At 45.0% G+C, this 13,852-nt stretch overlaps 1 protein-coding gene across 1 annotated transcript in view; it reads right to left on the reverse strand.

The window, feature by feature from the left end:
• FMR1 (fragile X messenger ribonucleoprotein 1) overlaps nt 1-13,852 on the reverse strand; it is an 821,120-nt gene that overhangs the window by 251,810 nt on the left and 555,458 nt on the right. The window contains exon 11 of the mRNA XM_069612766.1: nt 4,836-4,922. Coding sequence (XP_069468867.1) covers nt 4,836-4,922 — 87 coding nt within the window. The remainder of the gene's footprint in view (nt 1-4,835; nt 4,923-13,852) is intronic.

The raw sequence follows: 13,852 nt of genomic DNA on the forward strand, positions 1-13,852 counted from the left end.
TTTGGACATTATAACACGGGAAACCCTTCTGAGTTGGGGAAAGATAGGGTTTTCTTTTCCTTTTTATCTTCTAATAAAAGGTTGTAGCCAAACTATGACGTCTCTCTGACAGTCTCTTACTTCTGCACCCTTACAGAGAGTAGTCCTTTCCAAAGCCCTTGGTCAGAGTTGAAGACCAGTGTTTCAAGGCAGAAGAAAGCTACCTCCAAACTACTAAGATGGGAGTTCTAAAATCAGCCCTGGTGAAAAGATTTTAGGTCGTCACCCTAGGTATGGTGAACAGGGAAGAGACTGATTGTTTAGCCAAAACCCAATCAAGGTAGAGTGGAGAGCAGTCAAGGCTCAGTGTCAGGAGAGTGTGAGTGCGGTGAGGGGTCTGTAATAAGTCCACACAGAATAACATGGAGCTAAAGCAAAGAGGTGGACCAGTGGATCAGGATGACACGGTTAATTCAATAGTTACAAATTTTAATCGATAAACATATCACAAATCATTGTATGTATTAAAAAAACATATCTTTCATATTTCTGGCATTCATACTCAATCCCACACTATCTCATTCGCACATTTCTTCGTAAAACGAATTTGGCCTATTGAACAATCTGGAAAAATAAAAACCAGATGAGATACGACACCTGACAATAAGGACTGGGTCACAAATAACTGCTACAATTGATGGAAATTCCTGTGTAGTATTAGAATCTGAATACACAATGTATGATATAAGATATTTTATTTCTATCGCGCTCGTACACAAGTGTTTCAGAGCGCGAAGCGTATAATAGGCCAAATTAGTTTTACGGAGAAATGTGCGAATGAGATAGTGTGGGATCGAGTATGAATGCCAGAAATATGAAAGATATGTTGTTTTAATACATACAATGATTTTAGACTACAATGAAAAATTAAACTAGCAGGTAGTAATATCACACAATACCATATAAAACAAATATGTACATTCACCAGTAAGTTCACTTACAATACATAATTGAATAACTAAACAGGTGAAACGGGTAAGTAATGCAGAGGTAGATAAAATGAGAACCAGTTAAATCCTAAAATGCACGAGGCCTAGTTCCCAAAAGTCACAAGTTCCAACACAAAGTTTTCCACAGGTACGGGTTCTCTAAAGTGATGGAATGGACTTGTGGTGGTGACTCAGAACAGTTTCAAACTACTGAAAAGTTTAGCAACAATTTACGAGAAGACAGATAAATTCTGCCCTCTCTCCAGGGCCCAAGGCCCAAGGCAAACCCAGGGGCAGGAAACTTGACCCAGGTTCCAAAGGTAAGTAAGAGGAAGATAGGAGACAAGGAGCTTTGCACCCAATGTTATCCAATGGAAGGGAGGGTGGGTGGGGAGAGAGGCACAGTTCTGCTTACTTACCCCTCCTGACTCTGATTTTCCAAGGGATCAAGATGGGTCATCTGGAGGTCTGCTGGGAGTGCAGTCTTCTGTCCTTTGTTCTGGTGAGAGGTTTTTAGCAACTGGTTTTACCTGGGATTTAATAGCGCGTTTTCTGTGTTAGAGATAAGGTCGATCCTCTCTGAAAAACAGGGTTGCCTGAATGGAAACAGAGTGCCTAGGCTAACACAGAGGCCAGAAGAAGAGAAAAAAACCTTGAGCCGGACACAGTGGGGGATAGTTGCAGAGACGGTCCGTAAGGCGCAGGAGCAGCAAGGTGATGAAGCAGCGAGGACCAGGAAACAGACTGCAGCCTCGGAATCCAGGAGGAATGGAACACAAAGGTGGAAAATAGGCAGGAACAAGAAGGTAGATAAGGAGGCAAGAATAGAGTACAGCATTGGTCAACAAGACAGATGTGACACGTAGCTCAGCGTCTTTCAGCTTCTTTTTTTTACGGTGAAAGGGAAACACCTTCCACACGTAAGCAACGTGTTGCATGGAACGTAACTGCCATGTTGTGGTTGACACACGGCTATCCTGAAAGGTGGTTTCCTGGTTGGTAGGTGTCCCTTTGATCTATCACATAGAGACCAGGGACGATCAGTACCCAGGGGTTGCAGATTCAAGGCTTCTTCTGGTCGTGAGCAACTGCGAGATGAAAGTCTAGTTGATAACAAAATGTAGACTTTGACGATGAAGACCTCTTCAGAACACTGCACGGGATGGAGGAAGGCGAGATTCAGCAACCATCAATTTGCAGGCGAGCAAATGGGTCCTTCCAGTCACGTCCAAAGAAGCAAATCTAGGACAGGTCTGTTGATGCTAGGAAGCTGTCAATTCAGAAGGAGGCGAGTTAAGGCACACGTAGTGACCAGCGAAGTTCCAGGCTTGAAGGCAGAACAGCGTTTATTCTTGCAAAGTAGCACACAAGAGAGCTGGTCAGTCCAGGGACACGAGAAAGTCTCCAAGGGAATGCACCCTCGAAAAGATGCAGAATAATTGGCCCCACTAGCCCAAAGGTCTTCTGACATCAAGCAAATGAGATAACTGGATGCTCTTCTTCAAAGGATTCTTGGCTCCAACTTAGATCTGAAGAATGGCTGCAGGAGTTATCCTCTTATCCAAAATTGGAGCTGAAAGAAATCACAGCAATGGAAAGGATCTGCACCATTCAAACAGCATGTAGTTTTCCAATCAGGGTCAACTACTGGTTTCACATCTGGCCTTGTACCAGACTTTCTGGCACCAGGATGTAGACTCTGACTAGACAGTCCCTGCCTCCTTCCTAGGTCACACACAAACAAATAAACACACCTACTAAACAGGAAAGCAGCAGCTTTCCCCAGGCACGAGCATGACCTTGTAAGGGATTTCTTGACCTGGGAAGGCAGGAAAAAGGTCGCACAACAATATGACAAAAGAAAAAAAGAAAAAAAATCTTGTGACACTGCCATTTCAGGGCACTAGCCACGTTTATTAGCCATATGCGGTAAACGCAAATGTGTATACGAAAAATAAAGCAAAAACTGTGAACATGTAATTGCTGCCACCCTCTTGTCTTCAGGTACATATAAAAGTAACCAGAAATCCCAAGTGTAAGTATCCCAATTGCACTGCACTGTAAGGTGCTGTGTTCTTCAAAAGGGAAACAAAGTTCTTTTTCCACTATTTGTATACAATTATTAAACTACTCCTAATATGGTTATCAATCGCATCAGTGTCAGTAGGTTAAGCATTTCCATTATGTATATTAATGTTTTGAACAACTCACATGGGAACTAATCTTCTACAGCAGGGTGCAAAATGTGCAGTCGCAATTAGCCATCGTCTAGTGATATTTGACTCTTGGTGAGTAAGAAATGATGTGCTGTCTCTTTATGTATAGAATTGACATGAAAAGGGACTTTATGGCTGGCTAATAGCTTGCAACTTGAATGTGGGTCACTTGTTCTACAGTAACTATTTATTTGGGGAACACTTAGATCAGCTTGAGTGTTATGAAAAATTAATTCAATACTTTTAAACCTTGCACCCTTCTCTCTCTCTCGCTTGAACACAATACCCTACCCTACAATTGTGGATCTTTAAATGTATTCCTAATCCGGTTTCAGAAGTACTGCTAACTCTTTTCAGATATAATATATGTACCTTACACCCACATATCAGACTGATAATCACAGAAAGATATTTATTAACTCAATCAGATAATGGATCGCAAACAAGTAGTTGAAGAAAAATACTCTATCTTTCTGCTGTGAATCTCCCAAATCACCAGATAAAGTAGACGCCTGTAGAATAAATCAAGAGGGCTGAGTTACAAAGATGCAGGGATCCCATACACAAGCAAAGGGATATTTTGAATTTCAATTTAGAAAGAAGGGGCAGGGATTAGACTGGCCAACGAGCCTCCCATTGAATAAACTGTACATCACTTAGCAGTGAACTTCTAAGGAAGCAGGCAACTATTGTAATCTGCTTCTCACTTCAGCGAGCAGTTAGGCACATGCATTATCTACATCAGTGTACAAACCACTGTTCGAAAGGCCAGCCACAATATTTGAAAATCCAACCATGTAAAGAAACCTATTGTGAAATTAGCACACCAATCTGAGCCTTAATCATTCTTGCAACTCAAAGAAGAATGACCAACAAATATCGTTGCCTAGAAACCTAAGGGATTTAGAATTATTTACAGAACAATGCAGACCCAACAGTATGCTATCAGGATATCAAGTCTCTGAGGAATTATGTACCAACTAGAGTAAGAGGCTGCAGGCAAAGTACTTTATGTAGTGACAGAACAACAAAGGACTTTTTACATCCTCATAAAGTATGTTTCTGGGCATATTAGAATTTATAATATCAAAACAAATAAAATAATTCAAGTTTTCTTTTGCAGTCATCAAAATAGAGGAAATGCTTTCCATTGAAAAGATTTACTTATTGCCATCGAGAGGTTCTGGATTGGGCTTTGGGTTAGATGCTGGGACAGGTCTATAAAGAATGTGTGATAAGTTTGAATTTGGCTGAAAAAGTAGTGAAACAGCGCTCCCCATCTACAATTTAATGATGTCACAATCAAGCGATTTTATCATCAGATTGTTGTGATATCCAAACGATCTAATTATAAGATTATGAACTGTATCTGGATTATAGGTCTACTGGCGATACATACATATAAACAAAAAAAAAATCATTGTGCCTATTGTTACTATATCTTTGCATTTTAACAGACTCTATGCCTTGGATCTAGTTCTCGGGGGAAAAATATTCTTATTAGAAATGCACAAGTATTTTGGGACACGATTATGCATAGAAGCTTTTCAATCACTGGATGCTACATGAAACCAAACATTTGTACGGTTAGACACTGTGAAATGGACATGTTGTATGCCACAAAACTTTAGGATACATAAATAAACCTTACCTTTAAGTAATTAAGATGGTAGTCCAACAAAACTGTTGCATTTGTGATACTGTCCTTTGTTCCAACAAACACGAACGGCACCAGTCCCTTCAAGGCAATTGAAATTAAAAATCTAAGATAAATGGTCAAATACTTTCAATGTCCTCTTAGTTAAAGACAAGCAAAACTAACAAATGCTAAATTTACTAAAAGTTAAATCTAAGAACTTGAAAAACCTGAAAAGGTTACTCACGGTAGTGACTACTGTACGCCGAGTCCATAGTCCCCTTTCCTCCATACTGTATGGGCATATCTGAAGGACAGGACTGGAGCCTTTTGCAACACAAAATGTGCACTTCCCCTTTACATTTTAATGTTGACACGTGTAGGTGCAGCAGTGACTGCGCACACCAACCCTGCCCTCTGGCACCACGCCTCAGTCCCTCCTTTTGAGCGTTGCCGGGAACCTTCCAGGGGAGTTTTTCCCTGCACTTCACATGCTTCTGAAATATAGGTTACCGTCCAGCTAGCGATAGACACTTTGAATGCTTGCTTGCGCACACTGTGTCACACTGCAACATGCACTATTTGACGCTTGAATCATTGTGATCGATTCAATCTTGAGAAGGAAACGTGAATATCCAAACTATATGCAGGCGACGCATACCGCAATATTTTATATTTGTTTTAACACACAAATGGATACTAATGTGACCAACAAAATGATGAATGCATACCAAGGGTACAATTATATTTAAACAGTAAAGAGTGAAATTGAAATGGCGTTATATTTAATTTACCCACAGGGACTTAACACTTTAAATGCAAATCTACATATGAGGATTCCAACCAACACTACGAAACAAGGAAACAAATAATTCCAAATATCAGAAAAGTGATCCATAAGAACTAGAAATTGACAATTTGTAAACCAGAATAATGAGGAATTTGAACCTAATTTGATTTTTTTGTTTGTTTTTCTCTTATTTATTTTGATTTTCTCTCTCAAAAAATCCCGTAAATCCTCCCTTGCTCCAACCCTAATTTGTGTGTTTTTGATAACAATTACTCTTGCTAAAACAATTTTGTGATGTAACAAAATGTCTACTTATTATTTATTTTTGTATTCATGTTATTTACTGATATGTAATACCGAATGTATAATTTATTGTAATTTTTTTTTTTTTTTTTTAATTGTATCACAATTTTTACAAAAATAAAAAAGGAAGATAGAAAGTCCTTATGACCTTGAATTCATATCCTAATGTGGTTCCTTTACTTGACCTCAGTCCCGATTCTCAGATGAAGAAGAAGAAGGGACTTGATGTGATTTTTGTATGTCTTTGGGAGTTGGACTTCCCTTCGCTTGTTCGATCTGTTACAAGTTCAAAGCTTTAAAGAACAAAGTCACTCCGATGACAAAGCGCCTGTTACCACCGGACAGCATTGCCCATAGATCTTCCATGTCTAAGGTAGAGTAGTTCTTCAGTGGGTCTGCAAGGAATCAATGTCGTTCTGTCACCAGACCTGCGCATTCGAGAATCAAGTGTTTCGTGGTTTCTATTTTGTTCTCAGTTTTGCAGAAGCGACAGATATTCGTTTCAGCCTGCTTGTGTATAGCCAGGATTTCATTTGTTTTCAGTTGGTTTAATTTAAACCTCAGGAACAGTCGGCTTAACCTCTTATCAGGGAATTTCTGAAGATAGCCTCCTACCGCGTACAGCTTCATTGGAACACTTGGAATATTTGCTATCAGAGAACAAGTATTGGCTACTTCTTTATTGTAATTATAAAAACAAAGTATGAGCCTTGATTGGAGAAAGACGCAATGAGCCGAAACACGTGTCATCACTAATGGCAAACATATGACAAATTAAACTCAATTTACATACAAACTGGCACACGTCTTCTACTTGAGTGTGTGGATAAAATACAAGCTGCATCACTCTCACCCCCGTAACCTCTCTACCTTCCGCACCATTAGTGCTCACTGCTAGCCTTTCACCGTCTTGGTCGTCCCAGTTTGGTGTGGATAATGCCCCTACAAATTGTCTCCATGCGGTCAATGAAGCTGCACCATCTTCCTCCTCCCCCTTTAATGCCTCTTGCCACACTGTTGTTTCTGCGTTGGCCAATTTCTTCAAGTCTTGCCACCAGGCAGAGGCCGCCGGTCTTGCCCACGCTTTCCAACTCATAGCAATTCGGTGCTTGTTTAGAATATATGCCAAGTCTTTTAATTTGCTTATGTGTTTGGCTCTGCGCGATCTTGGGAACCGCCCTAGGAGATACGCCCAGGGGATGCTCACGTCTATGTTAATGTCCACATCTAACAGGAGTTGAGCCCCCTCCCCACAGAATGTCCCGACTTCAAGGCAAGACCAGAACATATGTACTATCGTGGCCTCTATTTCACCGCATTTTGGACATGACTGTACAGTTGTGTGTTTGAACTTCGCTACCTTTTTTGGAGTCATGTATGCCCTGTGTATTATATACAGCTGAATCTGTTGTAGTCGAGCGTTTCGACATCCGTGTGCTCTAATCCACGTCCCGTCTTCCATCACTTCCCCCACCTCCTCCTCCCAGTCAGCCCTCGTTTGCACGCTTTCCTTTCCTATCCTGGAAATCAGCAGCTCATATATGCGCGAGACCTCATGTCCATCTGACACATCATAAAAGGATTCTATCACTGTATCTGGTGGTCTCTCCGGGCCTCCTCCTTTCCATTTCTACCTCACACTCGCCAGCCTCAAATAGGTGATATGTTGTCCACGGTATAACCCTGTGTCTTCCGTCAATTCCTCAAATTGCCTGGGTTTCCCTTCTACCCATACATCCCCCAGCCGCACTATACCCACTGGTTCCCACTTTCTCCTAATGTTCAGTCGGAGTTGTTTGTCTACTCCATCCAGCATCACTAGCGGTATCTGCGGGGAAGAACAGGGCTCGGTTGTCTATAAGTTTACACACCCTCCTCCACATTTCACTGCCAAGGCCTAGCAGCCTGCCTTTGCTTTCCCTGTGTTGTTTCGGCAACCACATTCTTTAGTTAAGGAAGTAGGGAGTGCTTTTGGCACTCAAGTCTGTTTCCGCTGTTCGTTCCTCCGATAACCACCTCGCTACATATTGCAGCTGGATTGCCAGGTAGTACACCTCAAAGTTTGGTACTCTAATACCTGCCTGCTTGTATGCGTTTTGCAGCTTCTATAATGCTATTCTATTCCTGGAATCATGCCAGAGGAACCCTCTACATATGCCCTGCAGCTTCGAAATATTTTTTTGGGTATTGCATATGGGATTTTAGCGAAAAAGTGTAGCAGTCTGGGTAGCACCAACATCTTCAGTAGAGCCACCCTCCCCACCATAGCCAATGATAATTTGACCCAAAACACCATGCTCTTTTCTATGTTTGACACTGCCTTTTCGGTATTATATTTATGTTCCTCTGCAGGGTTGTTGTACACCTTTATACCCAAGTATCAGAATTTAACCGTTTCCCAGGTTAACCTGTAATACTGGCACCTCCTGTACAGGTGTGTCCTTATATCTTCCCAAGGGGAACAGGTTAGATTTTTGGGGGTTGACCGTAATGCCAGACAGTCTTGCATATCGTTCCATCAACTCTAAGATATATAGCAGGTTTTCCTCTGGGTAGCGCAAATACAGTAGCATGTCATGAACTGTCTCCGTTGAATGGTTTCAATAAGTCCTTAGTTGCACTTCAGACAAACTGTCATAACAGTATTAACTTCCAGTGCTTGGGCATTCTGAACTTTCTCAAAGACCTCCATCAGTGGAGATGGTTGGAATGCCTCCCACTTCTAATTATTATTCATTAGTACCTGGCGAGGGACAATGAGATTGTAACACACAACCGGGAATCCCTCTCCCCACAACGTTCCATTCCTTCCCAGACAGGGGATGGGGGGCGTGTTTGGGGGTGCCAGCCATTCAGCCAATGAAGAGGCTCGGAACGGGTTCATCCCCATGCCGAGCCACCACACGCCTGGAGGCTGCCATCTTCCTCTGTCGGGGACCTAGTTTTTTTTATCCGTTGATCCAAACCCACGATCATCAGCTCGGTTTTATCATTTTTGAGCGCTAATGAGTTGATGATCATCCTATCCTGGATCAAATCATATGCCTTGTTAATGATAGCTGTGTCCATGTCATAGTCCCCCGACAGCTCAAAGACCAACTGGGTGTCGTCAGCATAGTTGGTATATTTAATACCAACGCCATTCAGCAGGTCAAAGAGCAGTCGGGTACATTTGTTGAACAGGATTCATGAGAGACAAGCACCCTGGGGGACACCACAGAACAGGCGCTCAGAGGGAGCCTGAAATCCTCTGGTAGCTACTATGGCCTTTCAAAGGCCAAGAAAAGAGGCCATCCAAGAAAAGGGGAACTTAGAGCAGTTCACAGTCTATCAGCCCTAACCTCTCGAGCAGCAATGAGTGATCCACCAGATCAAAAGCTGCCGAGAGGTCAAGTAGCATGGCCAGAGCAACCTAAGCACCGTCCACAATCTCAGCTAGGTTTTCCCGTAAGTCGAGCATTGCAGTCTTGCTGCCGTGCCTTGCATGGAAACCTGACTGATGGGTAACCAATAGACAGTGCCTATCGATGTGTTTTTGCAGTTACAGGTATGATGCCCTATCAAAACCTTTTTTTAAAAAAGGTTCACTAGTGATAGGGTGGTAGTTACCCGCAACCACCGGATCAAGAGTTTCCTTCTTGTTGGGCGTGGCCAGCATTCACAACATGCAGTCCTGATCCTTCGATGCTCCCACGGCCGCCTACGTATATGCTGAAAAGATAGCAGCTGAACCGCATCACATTGGCACATTGAAGGTGCGGGGGCGATAAGAGTACTGTTAGGGAGAATTCTCTCTTTAGGCTGAATTTCCTAACCTAGTGAGTCCCCCAGCAGCTTTGCTGGATTTCTGGAGTTTGTTTTTTCCTCCTGCCAAGAGAGAGACTTTTTCTCCAACTCTTGGACATGATTTATGGTATTCCTTTGACCGGTAATGTGTTTTATGGGCTATGGGGTCCTTTACTCTATAGGGTCTCATGTGTTTTTACTATGTGTGTTACACAGCACCCTCCGTGCAGTAACACAGGGGTGTCATAGTGACACCCCACCAGAGACTCCATACCCTGGGACTGACTATTGTCTCCCAGGGCATGTAAAGTCACCATTGGCTTTACTAGTCCCAAATTATTAACAGAAACCAGTACAAACCATCATATAGTGGACGTACTGGTCGGGGCAATTCGATTGCCCCGGGGTCTGTTAGTCGAGGGGGCACGTCTCCGTCCCTCCTGATCGAGTTTTGGCTGGTGGCAGTGGAAACTACTTTTTATATTTGACCGCGAATATTTCCCTACGGGATTTTTCCACTGTTCGAGGCTACCAACTTTAATTATTTAATTTTCATAGCCTCGAACATACCGCCGGTTTATTTAATTAATATTAATTCTCCGGTTGGTATTTTTTGCCAAGACTCGATTCTAAAATGGCGTGTGTGTTCTCTTCTGTGACTCCAACCCAAGTCGAGACCTTTGTTCCACTTTTTGGCGGGCTTCTCCACAGAAGCCTCCAAAAGTGGTGCCACTCTGTCTGGGTACCAGAGAGGGTGTGGGAGGGGGTTTAGGCACCCTGGACTGAGTTAGCTTGGTAACTCAAGTCGCATTCTTGTGTGATTGGCCCAAGTGGTGAGCCGGCCGGCTCACCACTTAGCATGTTTGAGTGACAGCTAGGCTGAGTGAATGGGGGTTTTCTGCATAAAAGCAGGGCTTTGGGGACTGGAACTTCAGAAGTCGCCACAGGACCTGAGAATCAGACGAGGGAGAAGCTGAGCCGACCTACCACGACGACACCACCGGTGGAGCCCTGCAGAACCGACTCACCACTTCCCGACGACAGAGAAGATCTCCCGGCTGGAGAGGCTTCTTCCCCTGACTGGTGGGCACAACCAGTTTACCTTTCTTTCTTCGCACCCCAGCCCAGTTTGCGGTCGAACTGCCTGTGCCAAGCACCCCGGCAGCCGGATAGCCACTCACCACTGAACCGCGAATCAACGGACCGCTCCTTGTACCCGAGAAACTCTGCGGCTGGTTTCTTCCCTGGCAGTGCAACGGACTCCTGTCTTCCTCCACGACGAGATCCTCTCTTCCCCTGTACGAAGGACCGACTTGCATCCGCTGCCAGGAACAACTGCCCCCACTGGAGCGTTCTCACCACTTTAAGGTACCGTGTCCGCCAGGCCTCCCTTTCTAAAGATTGAAACAAGGTAATAATAACTCCTTAACCTTCTGGACTGTGCTGGCCGCCTTGACCCCCTAACTGGTCCCTTTCTTTGATCCAACTTCTTTTTGAACCATTACGAGACTTTTGTGCACTGCAACCATGTGACCTTGGACACATTTCGTTTCGATCCTCTTAAAATGGATCCGGCCTACTGACTCTGAATTCACGGTTTTCTTTGCCTTCCCCTCCTGTTCTGTTCTTGTAAAAGTGTTGGGATCCGTTTCAAGTTGTTCTCTGCTTTTCTCTCCCTTTTTAAAAAACGAATTATTAGAGTGCCATCTACGTTAAGTGCTCACCGCTGTCTGAAAATAAGTGGGGCTTTACTTAAGACTTGTCTAATATTCTTTTAAGGGAGTGTATATCTTTTAGTGACCGTGTTTTTGAATTGCTTACTATTGGTGCCTGTGTGTTTTTCTAGATGTGGTTTTAAATAAATAATTATATCTCTTTTACACCAAGCCCTGGTCAGTGTTTACTTGTTCTATTGTGTGCTCTTGACCTATTGTGAATACTCTTTATACTGCCTAACTCTTCTTGAGGGAAGTCTGACTGCTCAGCCACAGCTACCAAGTGAATCTGTGTGGTACAGACTGCTACCAAGTGGGTTTACTGCCAAACACCTGTAGTCCTAAATCTTTTGCAGTGGTCCCAGAGGGAACTGCACAGTTTTCTGCCTAACAAGTACCCAGCGACCCTACAGCAGCTGTTTTTGTGGGCTGCTGGGGTTCTCCAGCTGAGATTTGAACTAGAGGGCACCGGAGTGAGGGGTGCAAGCTCGCAACTCCAAGATGGTTGCAGGCGGGCTTGGAGACCGAGTGACCCTGCAAGGGGCATACTGGCAATGGGCCAGTGGCTGAGAGGAGGTGGATCGCCTTGCTACACAGAAGGACCCCCCCACCCCCAAGGAGGATTGAGAAGTGAAGAGAGGTGGGGGCTGGAGAGACTTGGCGGCATGGACTGAGAAGAGATACCCCGGAATATGGGGGACAAGGGCTCGGCTGCAATACGAGCTTGCAGAGCCAAGTGGTGAAGGAGTGGATGTGTCGCCCAGATGACGGAGGGTGCACCAGGAGATCGAGGATAGCGGTGGGTGGCCTGCCCGCCGCAATAAGAGAGGTGGAGGTTGAAGCAGCAGGCTCTGAGGATGGAGAAATCAGCGAGCGGTGAGTCAGAAGCTGCACAGAGCACCTGGTTTGGCACCAGGAGCGGAATGCAGCCGCCAGTGCGGGTCAGTCTCCTAATCAGTTCACACGATGTGGATCGGGGACTGGAGCACCTTGTGTTGGGAACGGGAGACTGGACCCATTATAGATTGCCGGAGCGGGAACGTGGGGCGTTAATATCCTGGAAGACCCAGGGACCAGATGGACACGGCTGGAAATAATAACTTGAGCAAGTAGTGGTAAATGGAAATGAGGGAGAACGGAGACTCGTAAGTGCAGTGTCTACAGTGTTTTCAGGGTGACAGTGGTGTACAGTGGGGAGGGCAGCACCTCTTCAATGTTGGCCTTACTAGTTGGATATCACCTCGTATAAGGAGGAGGCATGAGGGTGACCCCCCCCCCCCCGATAGTTCATCTTGAGCAGGGGGTCTCATTTGAGGGCATCACTGGCCTGGACAGAGCAGGAGCAAGATCTGGAGTGGCAGGGTCTGTGTCTGCTCGTTGAATTTAGGCAGTGTGGAGGAGGGGAGGCAGCAGTCCTAGGACATGCCCTGCATGTGGCCTGGACATACTGGTTCGCCTGGAGGGGGTGCAGACGCTGGTATACCAGAGGACTGGACTAAGGGCCAGCAGAGGATGGACAAATACACAGAACCCAAATGCAGACTGCTAAAGCCAAAGATGGTGATACATGAGGGGGTAGAGGTGGCTAAAGTAGGGTACGGGGGAGTTACTCTGGAAGCTCTGAAGGAGGCGATTCAGGCCAACAGGTCGTCACTGGATGGAGTATCAAGGAGTTGAGAGTCAATGTGTCCCTGGTGCGGGCAGACCTGCACAAAATGTGTGAGAGGGTACTATAAGTGGAGCAAAGAGTAAGTACAGTGGAGGATGACCTGTTGCATATCAAAAATCAGGTGGCGGGTCTGATAGGGGTGACAAGGATTCTGAAGCCCAGGGCAGAGGACGCTCCAGAAGATGCAACATATGCATGGTGGGGATCCCGAAGAGAGGAGGGCCCCAGTCTGGAGCTATTTGTGGAGCACCTGATTCTGGAGAAGCTACAAGTGAGGTGTCTCTCTAAATTATTTACTGTGGAACGAGTGTACGGGGTACCTGGGAGGGCCTCGCTGGCAGGGGGTCCCCCACAGGTGATTGTGCCAAAAATTCTACATTTCAGGCATAGAGACGCTATCCTGCAGTAGTCCCAGAAAGCAGGCTGCTATAAGGTGGGCCACACAAAGTTACGCATCTTCCCCGACTTCACCCTCGAGGCACAGTGACAACGGAGGACTTTTGATGCAGTGCGACGATGCCTCCACGAGCTGAATGTTAAGTACATGTTCTACCCAGTAAAACTGACAATCCTCGCAGAGGGCAGGTCTTGGTTTTTTACATCACTGCAGAAGTGTGGGCCTGGTAGGAGTCGACGGCGAGGCGTCCAAGACCAAAGGGGGAGGGAGTGGAAGAAGCCTTGCAACCGGGAGACTGTCGGTGGTGCAGAGTGGGGAGGGAGCCTGTAAATCGAGGTGGGTGACCTGTGCCGAGGTTTTGGCAGTTGGCAG

This window comes from Ambystoma mexicanum, chromosome 5p (assembly GCF_040938575.1).
Source record: "Ambystoma mexicanum isolate Mex_15411 chromosome 5p, UKY_AmexF1_1, whole genome shotgun sequence".
Taxonomy (NCBI): domain Eukaryota; kingdom Metazoa; phylum Chordata; class Amphibia; order Caudata; family Ambystomatidae; genus Ambystoma; species Ambystoma mexicanum.